This window comes from Ursus arctos, unplaced genomic scaffold (assembly GCF_023065955.2).
Source record: "Ursus arctos isolate Adak ecotype North America unplaced genomic scaffold, UrsArc2.0 scaffold_11, whole genome shotgun sequence".
NCBI classification, from domain to species: domain Eukaryota; kingdom Metazoa; phylum Chordata; class Mammalia; order Carnivora; family Ursidae; genus Ursus; species Ursus arctos.
The window spans coordinates 16,414,664-16,439,449 of record NW_026622775.1 but is presented as its reverse complement, the minus strand read 5'-3'; the positions used below and the strand labels follow the sequence as shown (position 1 = coordinate 16,439,449).

At 35.2% G+C, this 24,786-nt stretch overlaps 1 protein-coding gene across 7 annotated transcripts in view; it reads right to left on the bottom strand.

The window, feature by feature from the left end:
* AFG2A (AFG2 AAA ATPase homolog A) overlaps positions 1–24,786 on the bottom strand; it is a 340,553-nt gene that overhangs the window by 256,446 nt on the left and 59,321 nt on the right. For 3 of the 7 annotated variants that reach the window (XM_026499287.4, XM_057310050.1, XM_044384309.3), the window contains exons 11-13: positions 20,748–20,957; positions 3,760–3,813; positions 2,140–2,219 (exon numbers count right to left, since the gene is read on the bottom strand). In XM_026499287.4, the coding sequence (XP_026355072.2) occupies positions 2,140–2,219; positions 3,760–3,813; positions 20,748–20,957 (344 nt within the window). Of the gene's footprint in view, positions 1–2,139; positions 2,220–3,759; positions 3,814–20,747; positions 20,973–24,786 lie in introns of all 7 variants that reach the window. The other 4 variants (XM_057310049.1, XM_057310051.1, XM_057310053.1 and 1 more) reach the window with 2 other exon arrangements.

Genomic DNA, 24,786 nt, shown 5'->3' with positions numbered 1-24,786 from the left:
ATTCAAATAGGTGAAGAACAAAAATATACATGTGGAGGTTTTATATGTTTTAGCTTTTAGGTGCCAGCATTCTAAATAGATAAAACACTTTCTAGGCAATGATGGTCATCACGCTATTTTAAAAAACAAAAACAGAAAGGAAAAAAAAGAAGAGAAAACAAAGTATCACTCTTTGAGATTCTTATGGCTATAGAAAACAATCTGCGTAAGACTTACTGCACCTAAGATACAACCGAAAGTCTCTGCTTTGAACCGTTAGCATCATGTTTATCAGCCTCATTGTTCTTTTCTTTTCTTTTCTTTTCTTTTTTCTTTTCTAAGTAGGCTCCACACTCAGCATGGAGCCCAACCGGGGGCTTGAACTCATGGCCCTGAGATCAAGACCTGAGCTGAGATCAAGAGTTGGACACTTAACTGAGCCACTCAGGCGCCCCTCATTGCTGCTTCCTGAAACATCAATGAACCTGACCCCAAATTTTTCTATACAATGGAAACACCACAGAATTTATTTGACCTTGGTTTGAACAAGTCACTGAAGGAGAGAGGTATACAATTCACAATATGATGAAGACTATTAGGGGAAATGATATCTGGAGGCTGCAAATCATTACCATCGCTAAAATATTTGCAAATTCCTATTGGGCCAAATTGCCTGCAAACACAGGATATTCTTATCAAGTGTCTTGTCTGGTTTCTCACACCACTTTATTTCAAAAGCATTTTATGAGAATTCTGCTACATATACTACCTCCCATCTGGTTCATATTTAACAATGTATCCCACCCTGTTCCTTTTTTAGGCTCCAAAAATGTCTCTGATGTCACATAAATGTGGCAGGTCACACTGCTTCGGCAAACTTCTCTGGCCCCTTTCTCTCCTCTTGTAGTTAAGATGAACTTGAGCTATTTGCACTCTTTTGTGACACCTCACCTCAGTAGCAATAGAAGAATCCAAGTACTTCAACTCAAAATAAAAAGACCAGTAGGTATTTATAGTATATCAAATGGGTAGAGTGAAGAGCTGGGCAGACTACCTCCTAATAACGGTCTCCTAATGACAGTTTATATTGATGAGGCAGCTCTACCCAGGAAGGAAGAGAACACCAATGCCTCTTACAGACTTTAATACTGGGGACCTACAAAGTGCCTTCTACCATCACTGTAATTATCATCAGCAAAACTATTCTAATCAATATATACATTAAGAAGGCATGCACAAAGCACACAAATTAACATTCTCCTCATGAAGTACTTGTAATATATAATTCCTAAAAGGACCTCTAAACATTTGCAGAGAAAAAAAAATCATACTTGTAAACAGTTCTGCCTGATACATGCAGACATATGCATACACACGCATATACACACACACATATATACATCTGTATACATATATATTTATATACACACATCTGTTTGAAATGATATAAATAATCCTTATTGCCTGACATTCAGGAACAGAACTATTAATACTAATTTTTATTCTACTGTAACTATATTTTAGGAAACATAATCCAAAGAATACTAAATTCTGTAAAATAACACCTTTTATTATAATTGGTTTTACTGTGTTGTATAATTATTCTTTTTTTTTTTTTTAAAGATTTTATTTATTTATTCGACAGAGATAGACACAGCCAGCGATAGAGGGAACACAAGCAGGGGGAGTGGGAGAGGAAGAAACAGGCTCATAGCAGAGGAGCCTGATGCGGGGCTCGATCCCATAACGCTGGGATCACGCCCTGAGCCGAAGGCAGACGCTTAACCGCTGGGCCACCCAGGCGCCCTTGTATAATTATTCTTAATGTAGTTCTGTTTACAGTTTTTATCATGTGTATATAACAATCTAAATTTTGACAGGCAGTACTAGGGATCACTGTAAATAATAAGCTATAAAAATAACTCAAATGCCACAAATGGATATCAGCGTTTAAAAAAAAATGTATGTGAAAGTATTATGACATGATAACATGAAATAGTTGGGCATAAGAGAAAAAAACTACATGAATTTAAAAAATGTTTTTATTAAAAAAATGTTTTTATTTAGGCCAAATGTATTAATAAATAAAATTTGTATGAGAAATGCTGTTTACAATGTAATTGCCAATATTTAATAGCAGTCCTTTTAAATATTTCTTACCTGCCTCTTTCAACTGCTAAGGCATCAAGTTCATCAAAGAAAATAATGGAAGGGGCCACTGCTCTTGCTTTTCGGAAGATCTGTTGAAAAGAGTGCCACATTAGCCAAATATCAGCAAACTTCAGAAAATTCTGCAGTTGGCTTTAGTTTGAAAACTATGAACTAAATCTATTATGTGCAAGTCAACCAGCCCAATTGTGACCTTCGGCCGGTAACTTTACTTCTCTAAACTTTAATTTCCACATCTAAAAATGGAGATAAATCTTGCCTCAGAAGATTCTTTTAAGAATTGAGTTAAAAAAAGAATGCAAAACATTTAGCACAGTGCCTGGAACATAGTAAGAGCTCAGTAAATGACAGCCATTATTAATGATCATAAACACATGTTTAAAAAGAAAAATCATAAACACGTAAAATCAGTTATAGCTTAGCATATAAAATACCCATAAACACAAAAACCACACTCCTTGCTCATTTCTCTGAAGACCGTGCAGGAAAGTAAAGTCAGGACAAGAAAAGTGACCAAACCTTGGAAGAGCACAGACCGATCAGAGCAGAAGTTAATCAGACTATCAACAATAGGGACTGCCCAGCTAGTCGCGGGGGCAACATGTGGAAATGGGCTAGAAAAAGTCAGCACAGGCAGAAAGAAATCCAAACGTGTGTTATCTGTAACCCAGGCCCCCATTTTCTGGTCACGAGGATCATGACCATAAAAATAAAGAACAATTACCAAAACATTAATATTAACAAACATTGTCTTTTTCTTATTTTAATCAATGATGATACTGTTGTTGTTAATGTTTCCTACAATTACCACTGTCTACATTTTAAAGGAAAAAAAAAAACAGGACAAAAAGTAACTTAAGATTTTTTCTTAGATGAGAAACCAAGTATTCCAATCTCTAATACTCTTGGGTTGGCACCCAAGTATTCACAAATGGAGACCATCCATTCCATTGTTGTTTGTGTGTCCTCGTCCTTGCTTAGCTTCTGTAAGAATACAGGATGTCTGTGTGAGGCAGGCCAACCTAGGCTTAGGAAAGCCAAGACCTGTGGTCAAATCACTGTAGTTACCCAACTCCAAGTGCCCTGATTTTGCTCGAATTTACCAATTGTGCAGTTTCCGCAATATGAATGAGTGACCTACCAATTAGGCAGTGGCTTTCAATCTGCCTAAGGGATGCACTGTCTAAATCACCAGACAAAGGTCAAATAATTAAAATAAGGAGAGTACAGTGAAATTTTCATATACTAAGCTTATTCAATTTAAAGGACTACATAGTTTAAAGGATTTAAATCTCATTCTGAGATCAAGCATTCCTTGTAAGCACAGATTTTTTTTTTTTTAATGAAATGATAGCAGTTGTTAAAATCTTTATTTGGTAAAACTAAAGGCTGACAGTATTATGATATTTAAAGACAAAGACAAAGTACTGTAGATGATTGAAATCGCAGTTTTAAATAACAAAATAATGTTTGCCTGAAGAACAAATATACCACGAGAATTTGGATTTGCAAATTTCAGAATCTATAACCCAAAACAAAATGGAAACCATACAGAAGGACAGAGGATGGATCCCCCATTCAGAGTTCCACTTCAACGCATGATCATCTTACCTCTCTAACTGCTCTTTCAGATTCACCAACATATTTATTCATTAATTCAGGCCCCTGAATGAAAAGAAAACAACTGTTCAATGTCCTTGTAAATGCAACCACATGTATGTCTTCCGAGGAAGGAGAAAATGAATACATAAAAGAAAAGGAGGAAAAAATAAAAATCTGCTCTTAAATTTGCTCCTTTAACATACTTATTTTCATTGGGTGTTACTCATCCCTCAAATATTAAAGCCATTTTATATTCCAAAAACCACCATCAATGCAAAGGAAAGGCTGTGACTAAAGATAACAGTTTAACTTCTTCTTCATCTACCTGTCAATGCATATTTTTCTACATATCAGGCGTAGTGCTAGGCACTGATGATAGAACAGTCTAATTTGGAAGACCAACAAAGAGATACCATCCACGTATTCCCAGATCTAACCAGTGGCTGGTTCTGAGTAGGTCTATATGTCATTTCGGATCCCAGTCCACTGGATCAATATCCCTCTCTGACAAGAAACAAGACCTCAGGGCTATTCTTCTTATGACTCCACAATAATTCCTGAGAATGGACTGGAAGTCATGTAGTCCGTGATATTATCTTACAGTCCCTGAGTGTTTCCTATATAAGTGCCATTCTCAAGCTCTCTGCTCTCACTTGATTTGGCCATGTAGACACTAACTATATGAATCTGCAGGGCCAAACATGCTCTTCTTTGATTTAACTGAGTACAGTGAGAGAAAGTTCCCACAGCTGAGAAAGACATCCGGCATTATAGGACAAACTTTATACCAATGTCTGAAGGGAACAGCTGTGGTTCTCAGGACAACAGAGTTTTTTTGTTTTGTTTTGTTTTGTTTTGTATTTATTTATTTATTTATTTATGGGTGGTGGGGCAGGGGCAGAGGGAAAGGGAGAGAGAGAATCTTAAGAAGGCTCCACGCCCAGTGCGTGAGCCCAACACAGGGCTCAATCTCTCAACCCTGAGCTCATGACCTGAGCCAAATTCAAGAGTCGGATGTTTAACTGAATGAGCCACATAGGCACCCCTTGTTTTGTTTTAAATATCCCATGACTTTTGTGATGTGATGACTATGTGCCATGAGACAGCAGCTAGGTAAGCAATAAAAAAGAAAGCGTACTGTTTTTCATACAATATATGATACTTTAGATATTTAAGAAAGAAAAAATGCTAACATTCAAAAATGTTAAATGTCAAAAAAAACCCCAAGAACAACAAAAAAAATGTGCATCTCTGAATCACTGATATGCAGTGTATCACTTGGAGACGAGCCACTTTTATAGGGATCCTCCTGTTGACAGCCAGTTAGTAAAAATTTATAGAATTTTATTACTAGAAGTGTGCATGTCTTACCCTTTGTACCCCTTCTAAAATTCCTAGACACAAGAAGGGAAAAGAGATTTTTTATCAGCTGGATGAAGTGCTGAGTGGCAGACATCTGAAGGGAGATTCAGAAAGAGGCTGAATGGATGGACACTTTGAAGGTAACAAGGATAATTGTCATTGTCACAGTGTGATGCTCTACTGAGGGTTAGCAGTGTTGCTGGTCCTGAGACTTTGTTCTAAGGAAGTTATCTCCTCTGGATGGAGGGGGGCTGGGAGGAACGCAGATGGACAAGTGGAAATCAGCACAGGGGTAGTAGTGGCAGGCACCTAGCATGAGGTGTCAGAAATCAAGAGGGTAAGGAGAACTTCCCCATGGGAAGAGTGGCTCAATATGAGGTGTCACAGACTGAGTGGAATGAGAAGGGCATTACTGTAGGGTCTGGACAAGGTATGATATGGAGAGTTCCCATACAAAGGAGTAGAACAGCATGGAGTACTGAAGCAAAGCAGACTGAGGAAAGTATCTGCATGAGAAGGCCGCCCAGTGCAATATTATACAGAATACTGTAGCCCCAGGGGCATAAGCCCAGGTATCCTCATGGAAGGGTAGGATGTGGCCAAGATGTCAAGGAAGAACATGGAGGGGCAGAACAGGATAAGGAAAGAATTGAGGTGACAGGATGGTCTCGTACTCAGTGTCAGAGCTCTAGTGCAGTAAGAAAAGTACACGTGGGGAAGAGCAGCCCAAGAGAGGTTGCTAAAGTCAGTGGGATGAGGAGGGTGCTACAAGAGGTGGGGAGTGGTAGGAAAGGAAGATGGTGGCATCACCCTGACAGGTGAGGAGTATGTTTGTTATGGAAGAAAAGGGGCAGAGACAGTAAAGAGGAATTATATTTAGAAGACTGATCAAATAAATAATTAAGGATAATAGTAGCCAGGTTTCTCACTATTAGAGGAGTTGTAAATATGTAAATAAAGAAAATGAGAATGAATTCTGCTGTACTGAACTGAAATTGAAATTATCAGTATAAATTCAAGATTTTCAATATAGGTAAAGAAATATAAAATTGTGCGTGCATATATATGTACCTATGTGCGTATGTGTGTGTACACACACACACACACACACACTCCTGAGCTTTGCTCCCTGGGAGAACCTGAGAGTAGCTATATCCCAATAATAATAAGCACACCTAGCACCCAGAACAAAACTTTTAAATTCTAAAAACTTGGCTTCCAAATTCTCCTCCAAAGGCATCAGGGCCTCTTAAAGAAATGGCAGATTCTTCCAAGGCTGGGACAGGAGACATACAAAATGAGTCTGGAAATCTTACTGCCTAGATAGTAAGACACTGCTCAAAGAGATGGAAACCTACCATTAACATTTGTTAAGGAACAAGATATTTATACAGTCTCAAAGTAAGTACCCACAAAGCAATGTTAACTTCACAGGGATAACAGTAATTTTACAATGGAGAATCTTGGCAGACACCACTTTAATCAAAGTTAACATTAGTAGCAATGGACAATTTAAAATCAAGTATCACCTGATAGGATGCAATGAGAAGAACACAGTATTATTTCTACGAAAAATCTGAATCTAATCATGAGTAAATATTAGAAAAACCCAAATTGAGAGGTATTTTACACAATAACTGACCTGTAATGTTCAAAAATGTCAAGGTCGTGAAAGTAAAGGAAGGAGTGAGTAACTGTTCCCAGTTGAAGACTTAAGAGGCATGACAAGTAAATACAGCACATGATTATGGACCAGGTCATTTTGTCATAAAGGACAGTAGAGGGACAAATGACAAAACCAAAATGGTAATAATAATGTTCTTTTCTAGTTTGATGGTTGTACTATGGTTATGCGACAGTATGTATTTTTTATAGATATATACACTAACGTATTCGGGGTGACAGAGCATACAGCAGCAATTTATTTTCAAATGCTTTAAGGAAAAAAATTATTTATGACTACTCCTGCAAACTTTCTATAAAGTTTAGACAGTTCAAAAAAAGTTTAGACAGAAGAAAAAAAAAATCCTGATCCACAGAAATATTAGAGACAAGTAAAAAAGATTTGATACACACAGACACAGAAATAATAGAAATGATAAAATTAGCAACGCATTAAAAACAGGTATTATAAATATAATAGCCACTGTAGTGAAACAGTCAGTAAATGTGAAGACAGAGCAACTATTCCAACTGAAGCACAGGAACAAAAAAGACTTAATAACAATGACGAGACTTCAGGGATCTATATACAATAGCAAAAGATTTAAAATACATATAATCGGAGATCCAGAAAAAAGTATAAGGAGACAAACAAAAATATATACAAATTTGATAAAAATCAATGAAACCACAGATCTAAAAAGCTCAACAAACCCCAAATATGATGGGAGAAAAAAAAAAATCACACCAAGCACATCAAGATCAAGTTGTTGGAAACCAGCAATAAAGATACAATCTTCAGAGAAAGTCAGAGAACATAAAGACACATTAAAGGTAAGCACACAAAAGACTCAGTACTGGCTTCTCATCCAAAACCATATAAGCCAGGTGACATTAGAACAAAAGTACTGCAAAACACAACCGTCAACCTGGAATAGCATATCCTTAAAAACTGCAGGCAAAGAAAAGACTGTATCAGATAAACAGAAGCTGAGGGAAAGCATCACCAACAAATCTTCACTACAAGAAATGTTAAAGGAAGTTCTAAAGCCAGAAGGGAGGGACGCCTGTGTGGCTCAGTTGGTTAAACTCAGATCTTGATTTCAGCTCAGGTCATATCTCAGGGTTGTGAGACCGAGCCCCATGTTGGGCCCTGTGCTGGGTGTGGAGCCTGCTTACGATTCTCTTTCTCCCTCTCCCTCTCCCTCTGCCCCTCCCCGCCCCTTAAGGGAAAAAAAAAAAAAAAAAAAAAGCCAGGAGGGAATTTGTATCAAATACAAAGAAATGAAGAGTGTTGGAAATGGTAAATATGTGGCTAAATATTTTTCATTGATTTCTTAAAAAGATAACTGACCATCTAAAGCAAAAGTAATAATATACTGTGGGGTTTATACATATGTAGAGATAAAATATAGAACAAACACAGCACAAAGGAAAAGTAAATTGTTATAAGAATCTTAAAACATAAATTAGTATAGTATTATTTGAAGGTAAACTATAAATTAAGTTTGTATACTATAAACCTAGAGCAAGTATTTTTTAAAAAGTAAAACAAAGAGGTTCAGCTATTAATAGGGGAGATAAGACAGGATACCAGAATATACTCGACTCATCCAAAAGAAGACAGAAGAGGAAAAAAAAGAAAAATGGACAAAAATTATGGGCATTAAGAGGTCTTTCAAATTATAAATATGCCTGATTTAAAAAGACAATCTTTAATACTGTTTTTTATATACTAACTCCACAATGGGTGCTTCAAAAATATTGAAATATGATAGTATGACAACAAATGAGTACATTAGAACACACTGGGATCAGGGTGTAACAGTCAAGGGTAAGAATAAGAAAAGAATAGGAAGAGTATCTCAACATTCAGGCTGACAAAATCCAGCTGCTCCAAGGACACTGCCTTTAGTCATGTTCGCTTAAGATGAGTTATTTGATAGCATCGACATAGAAATCATTAAATAAAAAGAGAGAGAGTTTTATCTTTCTGCCTGATTTTTTTATTAATCCAAGATGATGCATTAGTAAATTTTATATAACGTTAATAAAGTTGTTTCCCTAAAACACAAAAAAAACCTCTCATCTATTTCTTACGTCTGTTTTCTTTTCTTTAAAAATAATCTTTTCAAAATTATTTCAGAGTAATAGATTGTACATAATCTAAAAATTAGTCCTTGAGGCTAATTAGGGGGCAGATGTACTAAAAATATAATTACGGCATATTATAAATATCATCTAACATTTAAGGTACTTCCACATCTGTGACTGAAATCTACCAACAACCACGAAACACATAAACCATTGGTAAGCAAACATGTTTTTAAGAAAACTTGCTTGGGACAGTGCTTTTGATGACTACACTTAATAATTAGTATACCAACTGTTTATATATTGGTAACTAAACTGTCTCCAAGCAATCACGTTTATATAATGAAATTATTTTTAAGCTTATTTCCCCAAAAATGCTACAGAGAGACTTCATGACTCTAATTTCATCACCAATGATTTAATTATCTTAATTTCTTAAATAATGCAACCCAAAATAGATTTAATTTCAATGAAGACAAACGATGAAACATTAGTTATGCTGAAGCAGAGTGTTCTCACTTTTTAAAGGATTTTGAAGAAATAGCAACGACTTAATACCAAATCAATTTTACAAGCTTGTTTTTAAGACACACGTTAGACTATGTAATAGGAACACAAAGTTTATACTTAGAGCCATCAGTGAGATAAATAAACTTGGAGGCATCTTCCTGAGTACTGTAGAATTGAGAAGACAAAATATAAAGAGTTAGACAGTAAGTATTTTAGACTCTATGGGCCACATTTGCTTGTGCCACATATTTTTCTTTTTCAACATCTCATTAAAAATGTAAAATTCATACTTAACTAGAGGGCTAGATTAAAATAAGCTGCAGGCTGGATTTGGCTCAAAGGCTGTGTGATTTGCTGACCCCTGATCTAGATTAATCTCACACAATCTGAAATAGTTCATTTCTGTCAACAAGATCAAAAGTCACCAAAAATATCAATGACATGATTGGTGAGTAAAAAACTTGGACTTAAAAATATTAAGAAAACTGATTAAAACGTTAAGGGAAAAAATTAGTGATACTTAAAAAGCAATTTCAAAATACCTAGTTATGTCTAAGATGTTCACGCCCAATGACAATAACTTCTAGATATATATACCGTAGAGAAACTCTTGTACATACACCAAAGGAGACATATAAAAGAGTATTACAGAAGCACTGTTTGCAATCAAAAATAAATCCTAAACCTGGAATTCATTAATATAAAAACAGGTGAAAGAGATAAAGAGGTATAAACTTCCAATTATAAAATAAGTCATGGAGATAAAAAGTAAAACACAGGGAATACAGGTAAGATTGTACTAAACAGTACAGTGACAGATGGTGACTACACTTATTGTGGTGAGCACTGAGTAATGTACAGAACTGTTGAAACAATATGTTGTACACTTGAAACTAGTATAACATTGTATACCAATTATACTTCAATTAAAAAAATGGGTAAATAAATTGCAGTGTCCTCATAAAATGGAGTTTCATACCATTAGAGTGTAGATGAATGGCTACACGAAGGAGACAGTTTGGAAGCAGGGAGACCAGCAAGAAAGCTGTTGTTATGCAGCCAAAATGCACTGCCTTATATATTTATAAGCAAGAGTAAGAGAGCTCTTAATGTTTTGCCAAATTTTTAAAGATTGTAGAACAGTAGTAATTTTCCCCGTTGATCATTTTTGCATGGTTTCACCTCACATGATCATTTTTAGTCCTGCACTGCAGTGCAAAACAATGTCTGCCGGCTCATAATATATAAAGTCAAATAAATAAAGCAGGTGCTATTCATGTGCAATATGATAAATTACACTTTTACCCAAAGGAGTACACCACAGGGTGGACAAACAGTTAAGAAAGTTAACAAAAAAACAAGAATCAGGGCCCACTCATAAAACAAACCTTAGATAATTAGGAAAATGGGTTTTTGTCAGGGAGGAGGTCAGAGAGGGTAGAGTGAGGAAAGGGTGAGGAATTTTTATGTAGAATGTTATTTCATTTAGGGTAACTAATTAGGCAAGTGTGCCCTGATAATAATCAGAAAGGAAATTGCTGGTGTCACTGTTGTTTTTAATGTAATTATTATCATGCCAAATCTGAATTATTGTTATTGTTCTTACAGCAACTCTCCATAAAAGTCAAGGGCATGACATAAAATAGTAATCCAGTGAAGACATATCTATATATTCAGGCAATATATATAATGCATATATACTGCCTTCTAATTATCTGGCTTAACTGAAGGAACTAGAGAATCTGGAGAAATGATTATTGTTCTCCAAAGATTATCTTAAAAAGATGACTTGAACATCAGTGTTGGAAAGTACAAGATTATGATCATTTTGTGATCTCTGTGAATACAATATCAATATCCTGCTACTAATAACAGAAAAATTAATGTTTTATATATACAGTGCTTAGGCAAACACGATATTTTGTTGAAATGCGAAAATAACCTCAACTAGTTAAGGGTCATTTCTCTGGTACATAGAGGTAAGCTACAGGAAACCTGTAAATAAGAAACAGTGTTGCTCTTTTTCTTCAAAAAACAAAAGAAAAAGGGAAAAAAATAGATCTGAAAATCTAACCTATGAATTTTGCACTATAAAGAAAATATGGGTTGGAATAATTTAAGTATTACTAACAAGTCATAGCAGTAATAAAAAGACTTCTGTAGGAAGGGTGCCTGGGTGGCTCGGTCAGTTAAGCAGCTGCCTTTGGCTCGGGTCATGATCCCAAGATCCTGGGATCTAGGCCCCATTCGGCTCCCTGCTCAGTGGGGAGTCTGCTTCTCCCTCTGCCCCACCCCCTACTCGAGCATGTGCGCTCTCTCTCTCTCTCTCTCAAATTAATAAGAAATCTTAAAAAAAAAAAAAAGACTTCTGCAGGACCCCTAAAGAACATATGATTTTACAGAAACCAACATGCTGATGAATCTTACCTAGATGACTGGCCTGCAAAATGCAACCCAGTAGTTACATGGATACGTTACATGGGTCCAGAATTCTATAAAAAGCCAAGGCAATATCATAACCAAGGAAGGTCTATTTTGATACTAAAGTTCCAAATAGCCAAAAATCACTGTATTCTGGTACAAAGAGTTGCAAAAGATTAAATTCAGTTTCAAAGACATATATTACTTTTTATTCTAACAGAAAACTTAAGGAATCATAAGCTATGATGCTATACTTTTTGTTCCATTTGAGGCCAAATATATATCCAATTCTTAAAAACAGAAGAAAACAGCAACTAGTGTCAACTAATTTCATGAAATCTTGCTAAATATTTCATATGTATTATCCTCCACTGCTTACAAGTCCTCTGAGATGGATATTCTTATTATCGTACCTTTATCGAAAAAAAAGAATGAAGTGTAAAAAGTTTCAGTAATTTGCACAAAGTCATACAGCTTAATAAGTGGCAGAACTGGCATACAAGTCTCCTAACCATCACAACTGACAATCACAGGAAATGCCCTAAAAGTTTAGCAATCAACAGGAACAAAGGATAAGCAACAGATTAGAATATAAGCATTATGTTAAGCATACTCAGAATGTTGTTAGTGGAAGGGCTTTAGGAGTCATTTAATCTAACCTATTTCATTTAAAACCTGAAGAAAACAAAGTGCAAAGAAGTTGAATGAAATGCCAAAAGCCCTAGAAAAGTTAAATGGCAGAAAATAATGATAGAAATGCAGGATTTTAGTTCTCAGACAACTACTCTTTCTAAAAACTATGATGTCTTCTATTTGCTCCAAGCCCTTCTAAAAAAAAAAAAAAAAAAAATTTAAAAAAAGGAAATGTGCCCGTAGATTTTACATGGTGGGGCACCTGGGTGGCTCAGTTGGCTAAGTTTCTGCTTTCGGCTCATGATCTCAGGGTTCTGGGATCAAGCCACTCATCCCCCTCATCGGGCTCCTTGCTCAGCAGGGAGAGCCTGCTTTTCCCTCCCCTCTCCCTCTGCCTGCTGTTCCCCCTTGTGCTCTCTCTCTGTCAAATAAACAAATCTTCCAAAAAAAAGAAAAGATTTTACATGGTACCAGCAATTCAAATTCAAAGGTATTTGTGGGAGCAGAGCAAGTGACAAGCCACAAAGTATAATTCTATAAGTAGCTGCTAACATGGGTTAATTTGAAAATAAGAATTTTATTGATTTCCATTACAAACAAGAGACCATTTACATCAAAATATAATGAAGGTTAGGAATAAATAATATGGTCTATGAGTGCCACATTTGCTCATAAGTTTTTTAACTCTTTAAAAAATACATAAAGCCATAGAATAGATAGGGTTGATGGGATTTCTTTTCCAATTTTAATTACCAAATAACTGTGGTATGTTAGTCCTGCCACATTTCACCTGCCCAGATAATGTGCTTCGCTCATAAGAGTAATCAAGAAAAACTACCCAAAATAAATTAAGTACCATAAGTAGGCTTATTTTGGAGTAAAGCTATTTCATGTTTCCACAGTTAAGATTTCAACTGTTCAAGTTTACAAAACAAAAATAACATAAATTCATGTAAAGATTTGTCCAGCTCTGCTATTAATCCAGTGAGAACTAAATCTGACTTATCTTTTATTATTTCATTTTATATCCTATCAGTAACAAACGCAAGTATAATATTTACACCTCATGCAAATTACATAGCAATTTTGCCCCTTTAATCAGTACTGAGTTTTTTCCAGTCTTCCCAAGGGCTTTTTAAATGTGTCTGACACCTGCCTGTTGCTTTTGGCTACTACAATTCAAACCAAGTTTTTATAAGTTCTAAAATGTCTAGGGAAGCAAGTTAACCTAAGTCCTAACTATGGTTAAATGTTATGGAATATACTCATAAAAACCCAAACTCACATGAGATAGAATTACATATATGTAACGTGAGTAAAGGATCTTGAAAATTAATAAAAAGTACGGCATCAGCACATACAGAAGGCCATTTTGGGAAAGTACTTCAAAAGGTTTGAAAACAGGAATTAAGTACCAGGCAAGAAATGCCTTGGGCAAGTAAAAACCCTAAAAAGCCAGAGGGGCTAGCAGAGAAGGGAACAGAATTCAAGCTGTTCCTCTCAAAAAAAAGTACAACACAAACCTTCCCCACAATTTATTAATTCAGGAAACAAAAATGCTACATTTCAGAATTTGCACAGCAGCACCATGCTGACTACAATTCAGCTAGCTGTAAAGTATGAATGCAGACATGCCCACAGAAACCCCCCACATTACTGCTGGACCACTCTAGTCACTCTCCAACTCTCTTATTGACTAATACGTAGAATGGTAAACACTGGGTTTCAGCTTCCATGCTTTCATCACTAGAAATGACCATTCTCTTGAGCTACAAACCCATACTAAAAATGGCCTTTTGGATCTTATCTGCCATGTTGTTCCACAGGCATTTCAAACTCCACATGTCTAAATCCCAGTCTGGAATCTGCTCTCCCACCTCTAATCTGCCTCTCTTCCTCACATGCTAACTCTTCCAAAACTTAGGGTATTTCCATCTACCAGTCACGGAAAGTGAAAATTTTAATCACCTTTGACTTCTCTCTTTCTTTCTCATTTCTCGCATACATTTAATCATCAAAATTTTAAATATTACCCATTTCATCACATCACTTGTTTAGTCAAATGTCTCTCTCACTAAATTACGAGTTGATAGACAGCAAGGAGCCCATCTAATGCATCTTTGTTTACCATGTACAGAAACAGAGAACACAGAACACATAGAAGGAGTTTAATAATCTGAGTTACACAACTGCTGCAATTGTAAAACGTTTACAAATAGTTTCTAAAGAGTTATAGACATGAAATTGTAATATTTCAACTTTAATTAAATTTTATTCAAGAGATTTAAAAGAAAAAAATGACTAATCTCTCTCAGCTGGAATCCATGAATAAAAAGTTAAATCAATCGAACAATAAAATTTTCTTTCTATTATTAAGTAAACTTCTTAGAAGTCTGAAAGCATTTTCTCTCTTTTTTTTTTTTTAAGATTTTATTTATTTATTTGACAGAAATAGAGACAGCCAGTGAGAGAGGGAACACAAGCAGGGGGAGTGGGAGAGGAAGAAGCAGGCTCATAGCAGAGGAGCCTGATGTGGGCTCGATCCCACAACGCCGGGATCACGCCCTGAGCCGAAGGCAGACGCTTAACCGCTGTGCCACCCGGGCGCCCCAGCATTTTCTCTTTTTAAATCTAAGTCTTCTAAGATTCCCAATGTTGTAAGTTTTGTTATTATAGTTCATATTATCATTTTTTGATTTTAGCCAAATGTTATATAATATTTTCATATCAAGGGATCTTTTTAATATAGTAGTTTTATTGACTACTACAAGCCCAACTCAAAAAAAAATTATTAACATGAAGTTTTAACATAATGATGTTTCAACTTTAACATGTCAGCTTATATAGTGTACAAATAATGTCAAAGTAAATCCAATCTAACTTCCACATAATTTTGTGATACTGACAATGGCACATCATTCTATTTCTCCTAATAATCAATTACCATTAGTTATTCCCTAATAGCCATTCAAACAGTGATAGAACTAAGTATATATTTAATAATGATGCTAATAACTGCCAATTGAAGCAGTTGGAGCATATAAGACAACAGCATTTGGAGAAGTTCAGGGAATTATTAAAGTTAAAAAAAAAAAAAAAAGCCCTAAAGGAATTAAATAGAAACTCAAAAGGTTTCTGACTCTAGATGAGCCCAAATGGTAATAAACCTATAGAAGGAGAATAATGAGTTAGGGTCCACAAAAGGCATGAATCTGTACATAGTTCCTGGTGAGACTAAATTAGAAGCTATATCCAAGGTGAAAGAAAAAATAACCAAAACACTAAAAGAAAGTATTCTTTATAATGGTGGGGTCTGGGTCTGGGGCCAGAACCAACGCAGTCCTTTATAGGCTTCAACTGAGTACTGCAGTGAAATAAGCAAGCTCAGGGAAGCCCCAAACCCAGATTCCCCAGCCAATTTTCTTGGGCTTTCAGGGCTTTCTTTTCCCAGGAACTTTCCATTATCACCATGAACAGCAGGATGATGAATAGGAAAGAAGGTCTCCCCCAAAGCCCTCACCCAAGGAACTGGCAATCTCCCCCATGGCTTTTCTCCCTCCATACATTCCACTCTTCCTGTACAGTGCTGTATAGAGCTATGAGCCAGGCCTTTTAACTTCAGTTACATTCATTAAATGTCTGTACTATGTCTGGATCTGTGATACTGACCTTAAAACTCTTTTATTTAATTAACAGACCTTTTCTGGTAAAGTTTAAGATTTGTAGAAGAATTAAGATAGTACTAAGTTCCTATATATAATACCCCTAAACCCCCACTACACACTTAGTTTTCCCTATTAACATCATATATTAGTACAGTACATTTGTTATAATCAACTAATAATAATGTATCAATATTGATTCATTAAAATCCATAGTTTGTTCAGATTAGTTTTTATTTAAAGTCCTTTTTCTGTTCTGGGACCTCATCCAGAAACCACCATAGCACTATATTTAGCTGTCATGTCTCCTTGCACTCCTCTTTGCTGTGAGTTTCTTAGACTTCCCTTGTTTTTGATGGCCTTGACAGTTTCAGGAGTACTGGTCAGATATTTTACAGAATGTCTTTTAATTTGGTTTTGCCTGATGTTTTTCTCAGATTATGAGTCTTTGGGAGGAAGACCCCCCTCAAAAAAGTGCCATTCTTGTCACATCATACAAGGGTACACACTATCAACATGACTAATCACTGAAGATGTTCACCTTGATCGCCTGGCTGAGGTAGTGCTTGCCAGGTTTCTATACTGTCAAGTAACTTCCCCATCCCCTTTCCATACTGAACTCTTTGACTGGAAGTCATAACTATACACAGCCTATACTTAAAGAATTGAGTAGCTACACCTTCCAAAAATTTTTCACTTACGTCTTAATATACTAATCCTCTCAAAGAGCCTATATAGATTAAGAAACAAAACAAAACAGGAACAAAAAACTGAGATCAAGAGAACTTATTTAAGGCTACAGAGCTAAACAGCACAAGGATTAGGAATCAAACCAAAGCTATCTGAACCCTGCTTAGTGCTCTTTTCATTGTAACACAATTTCAAGACCACAAATTATATAGTAATAGGTAAATTACTCCACCTTATTCAAGCACTAGTTTGCTTCCATATACTTCCATTTTACTCATCACGCTCCTGTTTCTTTGGCAGTGATTATCTTTCTTATTGATTTCACCAACTTCTACTCCAAAGCCATGTTATTTTTCTGTTTTCTTTGTTCTATAGGAACAAATTTTTTTTTTAACTGCCCCAGAAACATTTTTCTACTTCTCTGAACCTACCCTATAGAAATTGCCTGAACTACCTTTTCCAGTATCATAGTGTAATTAATGAAAAAAAGGACTGGGCACTAAATTAAAAAGGGGGGGCGGTGAATAAAAGACTATATAATGCAGTAGTTCAGAGCTTAAACTTTGTACTCAGAAAGCCCTGAGATCAAATTTCAGTTTTATCACTACAACTCTGACTTTAGAAAAGCCATTTCACCTTCTTAAACATTAGTATCCTTATTTGTAATCCTAGAAACTAATCTTAAAGCATTCAATATGTAAAAGAGGTGTATCTATGCAGCTTTCCACACAGTATCTGCAAAATGGAAACTTTATGATTTACAGACTAGCTCACAAAATTTAAAAACAACAGCTTAAAGATAAACTTGGAACTTACCAAATTAAGATTATCTTGTCCCTTTAATAATAGTAGGGAATCTAGTTAAATGAAGAATAGTAAGTACTTGGAATTTTGCATGCTTTGAATAAAACAGGTTCCTGAAAATGGGACATATTTTGTATAATTCCTTCTTGAGACAAGTATCAGAAGAACATTTCCCCAAAAAAGTCAAGCATACACTAAGCTCATTACATTCTTGTGCTCACCAATAAGAGTTCATAAAGGACTTGCTCAAAATCCGTGTCAGACGCCTAACCACCCTTCTTCCAGAATCAGTAACAGTTCTTCATAAAGTAAAGCAGCCCAACTACACAAGGGTAATTAATGTATTGCAGCACTCCAGACAAAAGTAAGAGAGAAGCAGAGAGGAAATTTCAGCTGGAAAATATTTTGACATAATTGACATAGATGACAAATTAAACTTAAGCATATGTCAAGTGCTACAGTCTACACAAAAACACATACAGATGCCAAAGGATATTAAGAGTCCACACAAGCCAAGGCAAAGTCTGAACTCTGAGTATACAGCTTTTAATCACTGTTTAGGAAAGATGCTCAGGGGAAGCTAAAGAGTTCTTTCATAAACTCAGAGAAAGAAATGTTTCAAATCTTTAAATTCTTTATTTTGGGAATTAAAGATAATTACAATTGTGAAAAATATTAGGCAGTTTTTCCTTTCAATACATGTAAGATACTTGTATTTTCCAATAGGCTGGAAAATTTCATTGTCTATCTACATTTCTCCATTTTCAAAATGTGTCAGACTTGTGATTTCAAAAGCTCAAACAAATATAACACTTAAATCCCTTGGAAAAGAAAAATATATGTAGCAACCAAAAACCAACGTTTTCCTCATAGGATAAAAAAAAAAAGAAAACTAGGAAGAATATAATATAAATTCCCAATTTCTTTGACTTCATTTCTGCATACAAAAGCTGTATGACATAGCTACTTTAAACCCTTCTCCCAAGCAATGATCAGACAAGACGAAAAGACCAATGAAAATGCAGAGAAAACCAAAAATTTTTTTCATGTTTCCAACTTTTTCTTTTGGAAAATTTTAAACGTGTAGGAAAACTTAAAAATAGTAAAATGAATATTCATTGTTCATTAAATATATTCTCCATCCAGATTCAAAAATTGAATAATACTGCCAAACTATACTAAAACGTATACTGAATAAAAATCCACCTTAAATAAAAATTACTAGGATACATAATTATCTCTAAGCAAGTATGAACTCAATTGAAAAAGAAAATTTCTTAACATCACTTATCCTTTGTGTGTGTATGACCTAAAAGAAAAATGAGCGTGAGTTTAGTGAAAAAGCTCAAATAAGTTAACACACGCATGGCTATTTTACATGAACAGTGTGAAAGATAAACCTTTCAAAGAATTTTCGTACATTTTCTTACAATGAAAAAAGTAAAACTGCTTAAAGTTCTGAAATGTTTCATACTCAAAAACAGTAATAAGTACTTCTAAGTAATCCTAAGATAGGCCAGAAAGCAGTCCTGGTAACATCTGGAACAGTTATCTTAGATCACAGAAGAATGAGATACTACTTCGTAGGAAAATACATGTGCTCCTCCTCTTTGAGATTCCAGTGTAAATAAATGTGAGTGCAGATCTCATCAAATAAGTTTCAGATATCCAGCAGACAGAAAAAAATCAAGGATTATGAATATACAATTGTGGAATACACAACAAGGTAGGCATAGAAAAACGGAGATGATGGTAAAAAGAGTAGGAAGTGCCAGAACCATGACATAAGAGAACAGGACCAAAGAGAAATCAAGAATGTCTCTGAAATTTCAAAATCACTCATTACTCCAACATTTAAACCTGTAAACTTTAAAACTATGGTTGTGATTCAGTATAAGTGATCATAGTGAAAATGGTCCCCACCCCTATCTTCAGTATCCAATATCTTCCACAAGATAATCACAAATATGCAAACACTAGTGAATGTGAAGATACTGATTCTTAAAAAGCAAATAGCCTAAACATATCTAAATATTATTCCAAAAAAATTTTAAGTAAAAAATTGACTCTACTCTGAAATAAATTTTATGTTTTCAAACTACCAAAGATTTCAGTGTTCTAAGATAGAAAACATATTTTGTTATGAAAAAAATTCCCTGGTACTATCAAAACAGAGCCTTTTATCATGTGCTTTTTCTGAAATGAATTTGATATTTAACAGACTGAAGTACATATTTTTGTGATAAAGTCCATTCCGCTAATATATTTAAGGTTTTATATATGTATATTTAGTAACTGGATATATGATCATATTACATAAAAGTTAATTAAAAAATTAATATATGGCCCTGGGGTGCCTGGGTGGCTTAGTTGGTTAAGTGTCTGACTCTTCATTTCAGCTCAGGTCATGATCTCAAGGTCTCAGGATGGAGCCCTATGTTGAGCTCCACACCTCAGCAGGGAGTCTACGTGAGGATTCTCTCTCCCCCTCTCCCTCTGCCTCTCCCTCTACTCACATGCTCTCTCTCTGTCTCTAAAATAAATAAATCTCAAAAAAAAAAATATATATATGTATATATATACATATATGTATATATATACGTATATATCTGGCCCTAAAGTAAATGTAAAACTACATGTCAAGTAAGATTACCTACCCCAAGTAATAGGGTAGGGCAAAGAACAAATAATATATGTGTGTGTTTCAGAATATAAACCTTATACAGATATTCCCTGACTAGAAAAGTGTTTTTAGGAATTTGGTTTTACCATATAAATTATCTGATTTCTTTGAAAACTCTCTCTATATAAATATTAAATTTACATCATATTTATAATTAAGTCTTAGTTAAGCAAAAGAGATTAGCACAATTAAAAAATGTAGAAACTAAAGAAGACTGGTTTCTATTACACATGGATATAAGAAATACTGAGAATCACGAAACTAAATAGTCTATTGTCCACCATGTTTTGCTGATTACAAGCACTTGTTTATTTAGAGCGCATCGCCCTATATTATATTGCCATCAACCTAAAAAAAAAAAAAAAATCAGCTACTCCTTAAGATGCCTTTTCATGTTTTTCTAAGGGTAAGAATCAGAGGATGGGTATTAGTTGGGCTGGAAGAGAAAGTAGCAATTAAAACATTTAACATCTTACCTTTATAGCTAGGAAATTCAGGCCACTCTCATTGGCCAAAGCCTTTGCAATCATTGTTTTAGAGCATCCAGGTGGTCCATACAGAAGAACTCCTTTAGGTGGTTGAATACCCATTCGAACGAAAGACTCTGGATGTTTCAAGGGCCATTCCACAGCCTGTTTCAATTTCAGTTTGATATTTTCCAGTCCTCCTATATCTGACCAGGATACCTGTAAAACAGAGAACTACCTAAACTAAGTTTTGCCAGGACAAAAAGAGGGGGAAAAAAGAATCAATAAAAAGTGCAAGAGGGGGAAGAGAACCATTTAAGAATCTAGAAGATCCTTAAAAAGTTCTATCAATAAGTAAATTAGAGTACATGAAATGTGAGCTGTATATTACAGAAATACCAAAGAAAAAAAGTTTCTGCTTGTACAAATAACTGTTTAAATGACTGAACAAACTGTTAACAAACTGTTAAGTCTATCTTCTATTTTAGATGGCTTTAAAAATTAAGTTTCATCTGTCTGAAAATGGTTTGAATTAGTGATCCAAGGTCTCATCTACACACATCTTTTTAGCAAATTTATTTGCCTTACGTATTACTTCCAAAAATATTTCTGTAGGTCCCTTAGGGAACATATGATTTTTTTCTGTCTTTAATATATTCATGAAGTATCCTCAAAATTTTGTTCCTTTTTCTCAACAAAGAAACACCCACCAAAATAAGACAACTCTTTACATGTTATTTACTTAGTAAATATCCATTAAGAACTATATGTAAGATAATATACACAGGAAATAGAAAAGTAAGACTGAATACAAACTTTAAAGAACAACTACCAGTAATGTGTACATAAATAATCATAGTACAATGGAAAGGATGCTAAGCACAGTAACAAAGACACAGAAAAAGCTTTTGGGAGTTTCCAGGAAAAGATTACTTCCAGCTGGAAGGCAAATCTGAAAGTCAACTTCTAAAGCACGGATGAAATCTGGAAATGTGAAAACAGGGGAATGGTCAGGTAGAGACCAAAAAATTACAAAAGGCTCAGAGGAAAGTATGTAGGAATAAGAGAAAAAAGATATGAGGGAGGAAAATTAAAAAAGAAAAGTAAGCTGAAACTATATAGTGGGGGACCCTGAAGACTAGATGATGGGATTCAAGAATCTCTCTCTTCATAATAAGTCTTCGAAGATTTTTAATCTGTAAAGTGATATGGTCTGATCTGTGCCTTAGGAAGACTTCTCTGACAAGACTCATTTAGAGAGGAGATCAATTAAGGACCTATCACAAACATTCTTAAAATAAAAAAGCAAACTTAAACTACGATAACCACATCAGAGGATGAAGACACACCAGAGTGATACTGCAGGCCCACAGACTAGGGTTCTGAGGTAAAGAAAGAGGGAGAATTTAAAGCTGAAGATTTCAAGAGGAGTTGATAGAATATGAACAGAAAAGTAATTTTTAAGAGGGAAAATACATAAGATAGATTTTTATTTCTGGATATAAAGAGTTGAAACACAGGACAGGATATTCGAAAGACAAAAAGGGAGCAGTTGGAATGTAAACATTGCAAATGGAGCCTTGGAAAGAGGACAGGACTGGAATTTTCAACTTCAGAGGCTCTACATACAAACAATAAAAACCATGAGATCAATTAAAATTGCCACCAGGAGAGGAGAGATGTGGGTGAAAGACAGATTGCTGGGCACCACCTATATTTAAGAGTCATGAGAGAAAAAGAAGAGGAAGAAAACATCAGAAAAACAAACAATTCACAAATCCAAAAAAGAGAAAGGTTTTGTTTGTTAATATCAGGAAAGGTTATTTTTTGTAAAGAACTTGCATGGTTTTAGAGAGAGGGGGACTTTGTTGTTGTTTTTGTTTTTTGTCCACAGAACCAGAAGAATGCAGTATCATCAGCAATAATCCTGAAATCAAATTTAATTATTCTTCTGTAAATTGCTTTCTTGAGATTTATTTTTAAAAAGTAAGATTACTGGATTAAAAGGCATGAACATTTTTAGGTCTCTTGATGCATAATGTCAGTTTGCTATCCCAACCACTTTATCTATTTTATTTTATTTTTTTTAAAGATTTTATTTATCTGACAGAGAGAGACAGCCGGCGAGAGAGGGAACACAAGCAGGGGGAGTGGGAGAGGGAGAAGCAGGCTTCCCGCTGAGCAGGGAGCCCGACTTGACTCGGGGCTAGATCCCAGAACCTTGGGATCATGCCACGAGCCGAAGGCAGACGCCCAACGCCTGAGTCACCCAAGCACCTCCGCTTTATCTATTTTAGTAGCCTGAGTGTATGTGTATGCTCTCCTGCAGCATCATCAGCCTTGGGTTTTATTTTGCCTTTTTCCCCCTGATGTCTGATCTCACCAATTAATAAAACTAAAATTAAACTTGAGATCCATGCACATAAGCTTATGGCCCTAAAAATATAGGATCAAAGGGACTATTTAACACAGAAGGTGACTGTTACTGTCAAAACCTGGCCTGCCTAAAAGTGCAGCAGAGTTGTCACGCCCCTGAGGGGTAGTTCCTGCTTCTGCTTTCTGGGGTCTCTGATTTTCTTTTCTTTAAACTTTTTAATTAATTTTTGAAAATTTTCAACATACACAAAAGTTGAAAAATCAATACATAAGTGTATATATACACTTTTTGCCAAAATTCACCAATTTTTAATATTTGCCACATATGCTTTAGTGCATGCTCTCCCTTTCTCTTTCCACACATACAAACAGTACACACACAAACACACATACTTTATCAATTTTTATATTTGCCACTAAATCTTTTCAAAGTAGGATGCAGATATCAGGACACTTCTAAAAACTGCAGCATACTCTCATAGAAATAAACATTTTGGGAAGAGAGTGTTAAGAAGGGTAGTCAACAACTATCAAAAACTAAATAGATCAGAAGTATAGAGTACTAAAGAAGCAGTGGTCAGTAGATTTAGCAACAAGGTTACTGGATTGAGTGGCTTAATTAGATCTGTACGTTTTGTTTTTTATGTCTTAGCAAAGGAATATACATACACACAGCACAAACACACATTTACGAGCACATACAGATGGTATACATGTTATATATAATGTATAAAAGCTGTATTTACAATAACTACCAGAAATGTAAAAGTCAGAGATGCACTCCTTAAACTTGTGAAAATTAAAATGATAGTGTGTTACTGCTTTGATCCTGCACGACGCCCATTCAATTGTTATTATGCAATTATTATACCTATACAATGAGAAGAGCACACTGCCAACATGCTCCACCAGGAGCAGACTTGCCATATCTTGGAGCATGTTTCAGTTTTACTCTTTTTTTTTTTTTTTTTTTTTAAAGAGAGGGGGAGAGAGAGAGAGAGAGAGAGAGAGAGAGGAGACAGGAATGGGGAGAGAGGGAGCGTGTGAGCCCAACTTGGGGCTTTATCTCACAGCCCTGAGATCATGACCTGAGCCGCTATCAAGAGTCCGATGTTTAACCAAATGAGCCACCCAGGTGCCCTGAGTTTTACTTTAAGTAATATAGCATTTTAGCAGAATACTTATTTAAGTAATTTAAGCTAATTTAAGTAAGTATACATATACAGATAAAATTTTCTTAAAGGTTAATGCAGAACTATACCATTCCTGATCAATGACATTTTATAAAAAATTCAATTATATGACTATAAATGCCTAGGGAGTATTTTTCTCAGATTTGTATGGAACTAAATAAACCTGGCAAATCTTCATTATGATAAAATTTGGTTTTCAATATATTTGTGTGTGTTTGGTTTTTAATCGGTCTTTTAAAGAGTCTTGAAAAAAGAATTTTTTAAAAGAACTTAATATCAGATATTAAGTACCTCCATGAACCACATATGGAAATCACCAATATAAACACAAAGAAATCCATGTGATAAAAGATGATCTCTGTAGTTAATAAGGAACAGTGAGTACTAGCAAACAGAGTCAGCTGGACCCGAAGTCGGAGAGGACTTGTCCCTCAAGAGAAATTAGGATGCTTTTATCGGAAAGCTGAGTGTTCAATGGC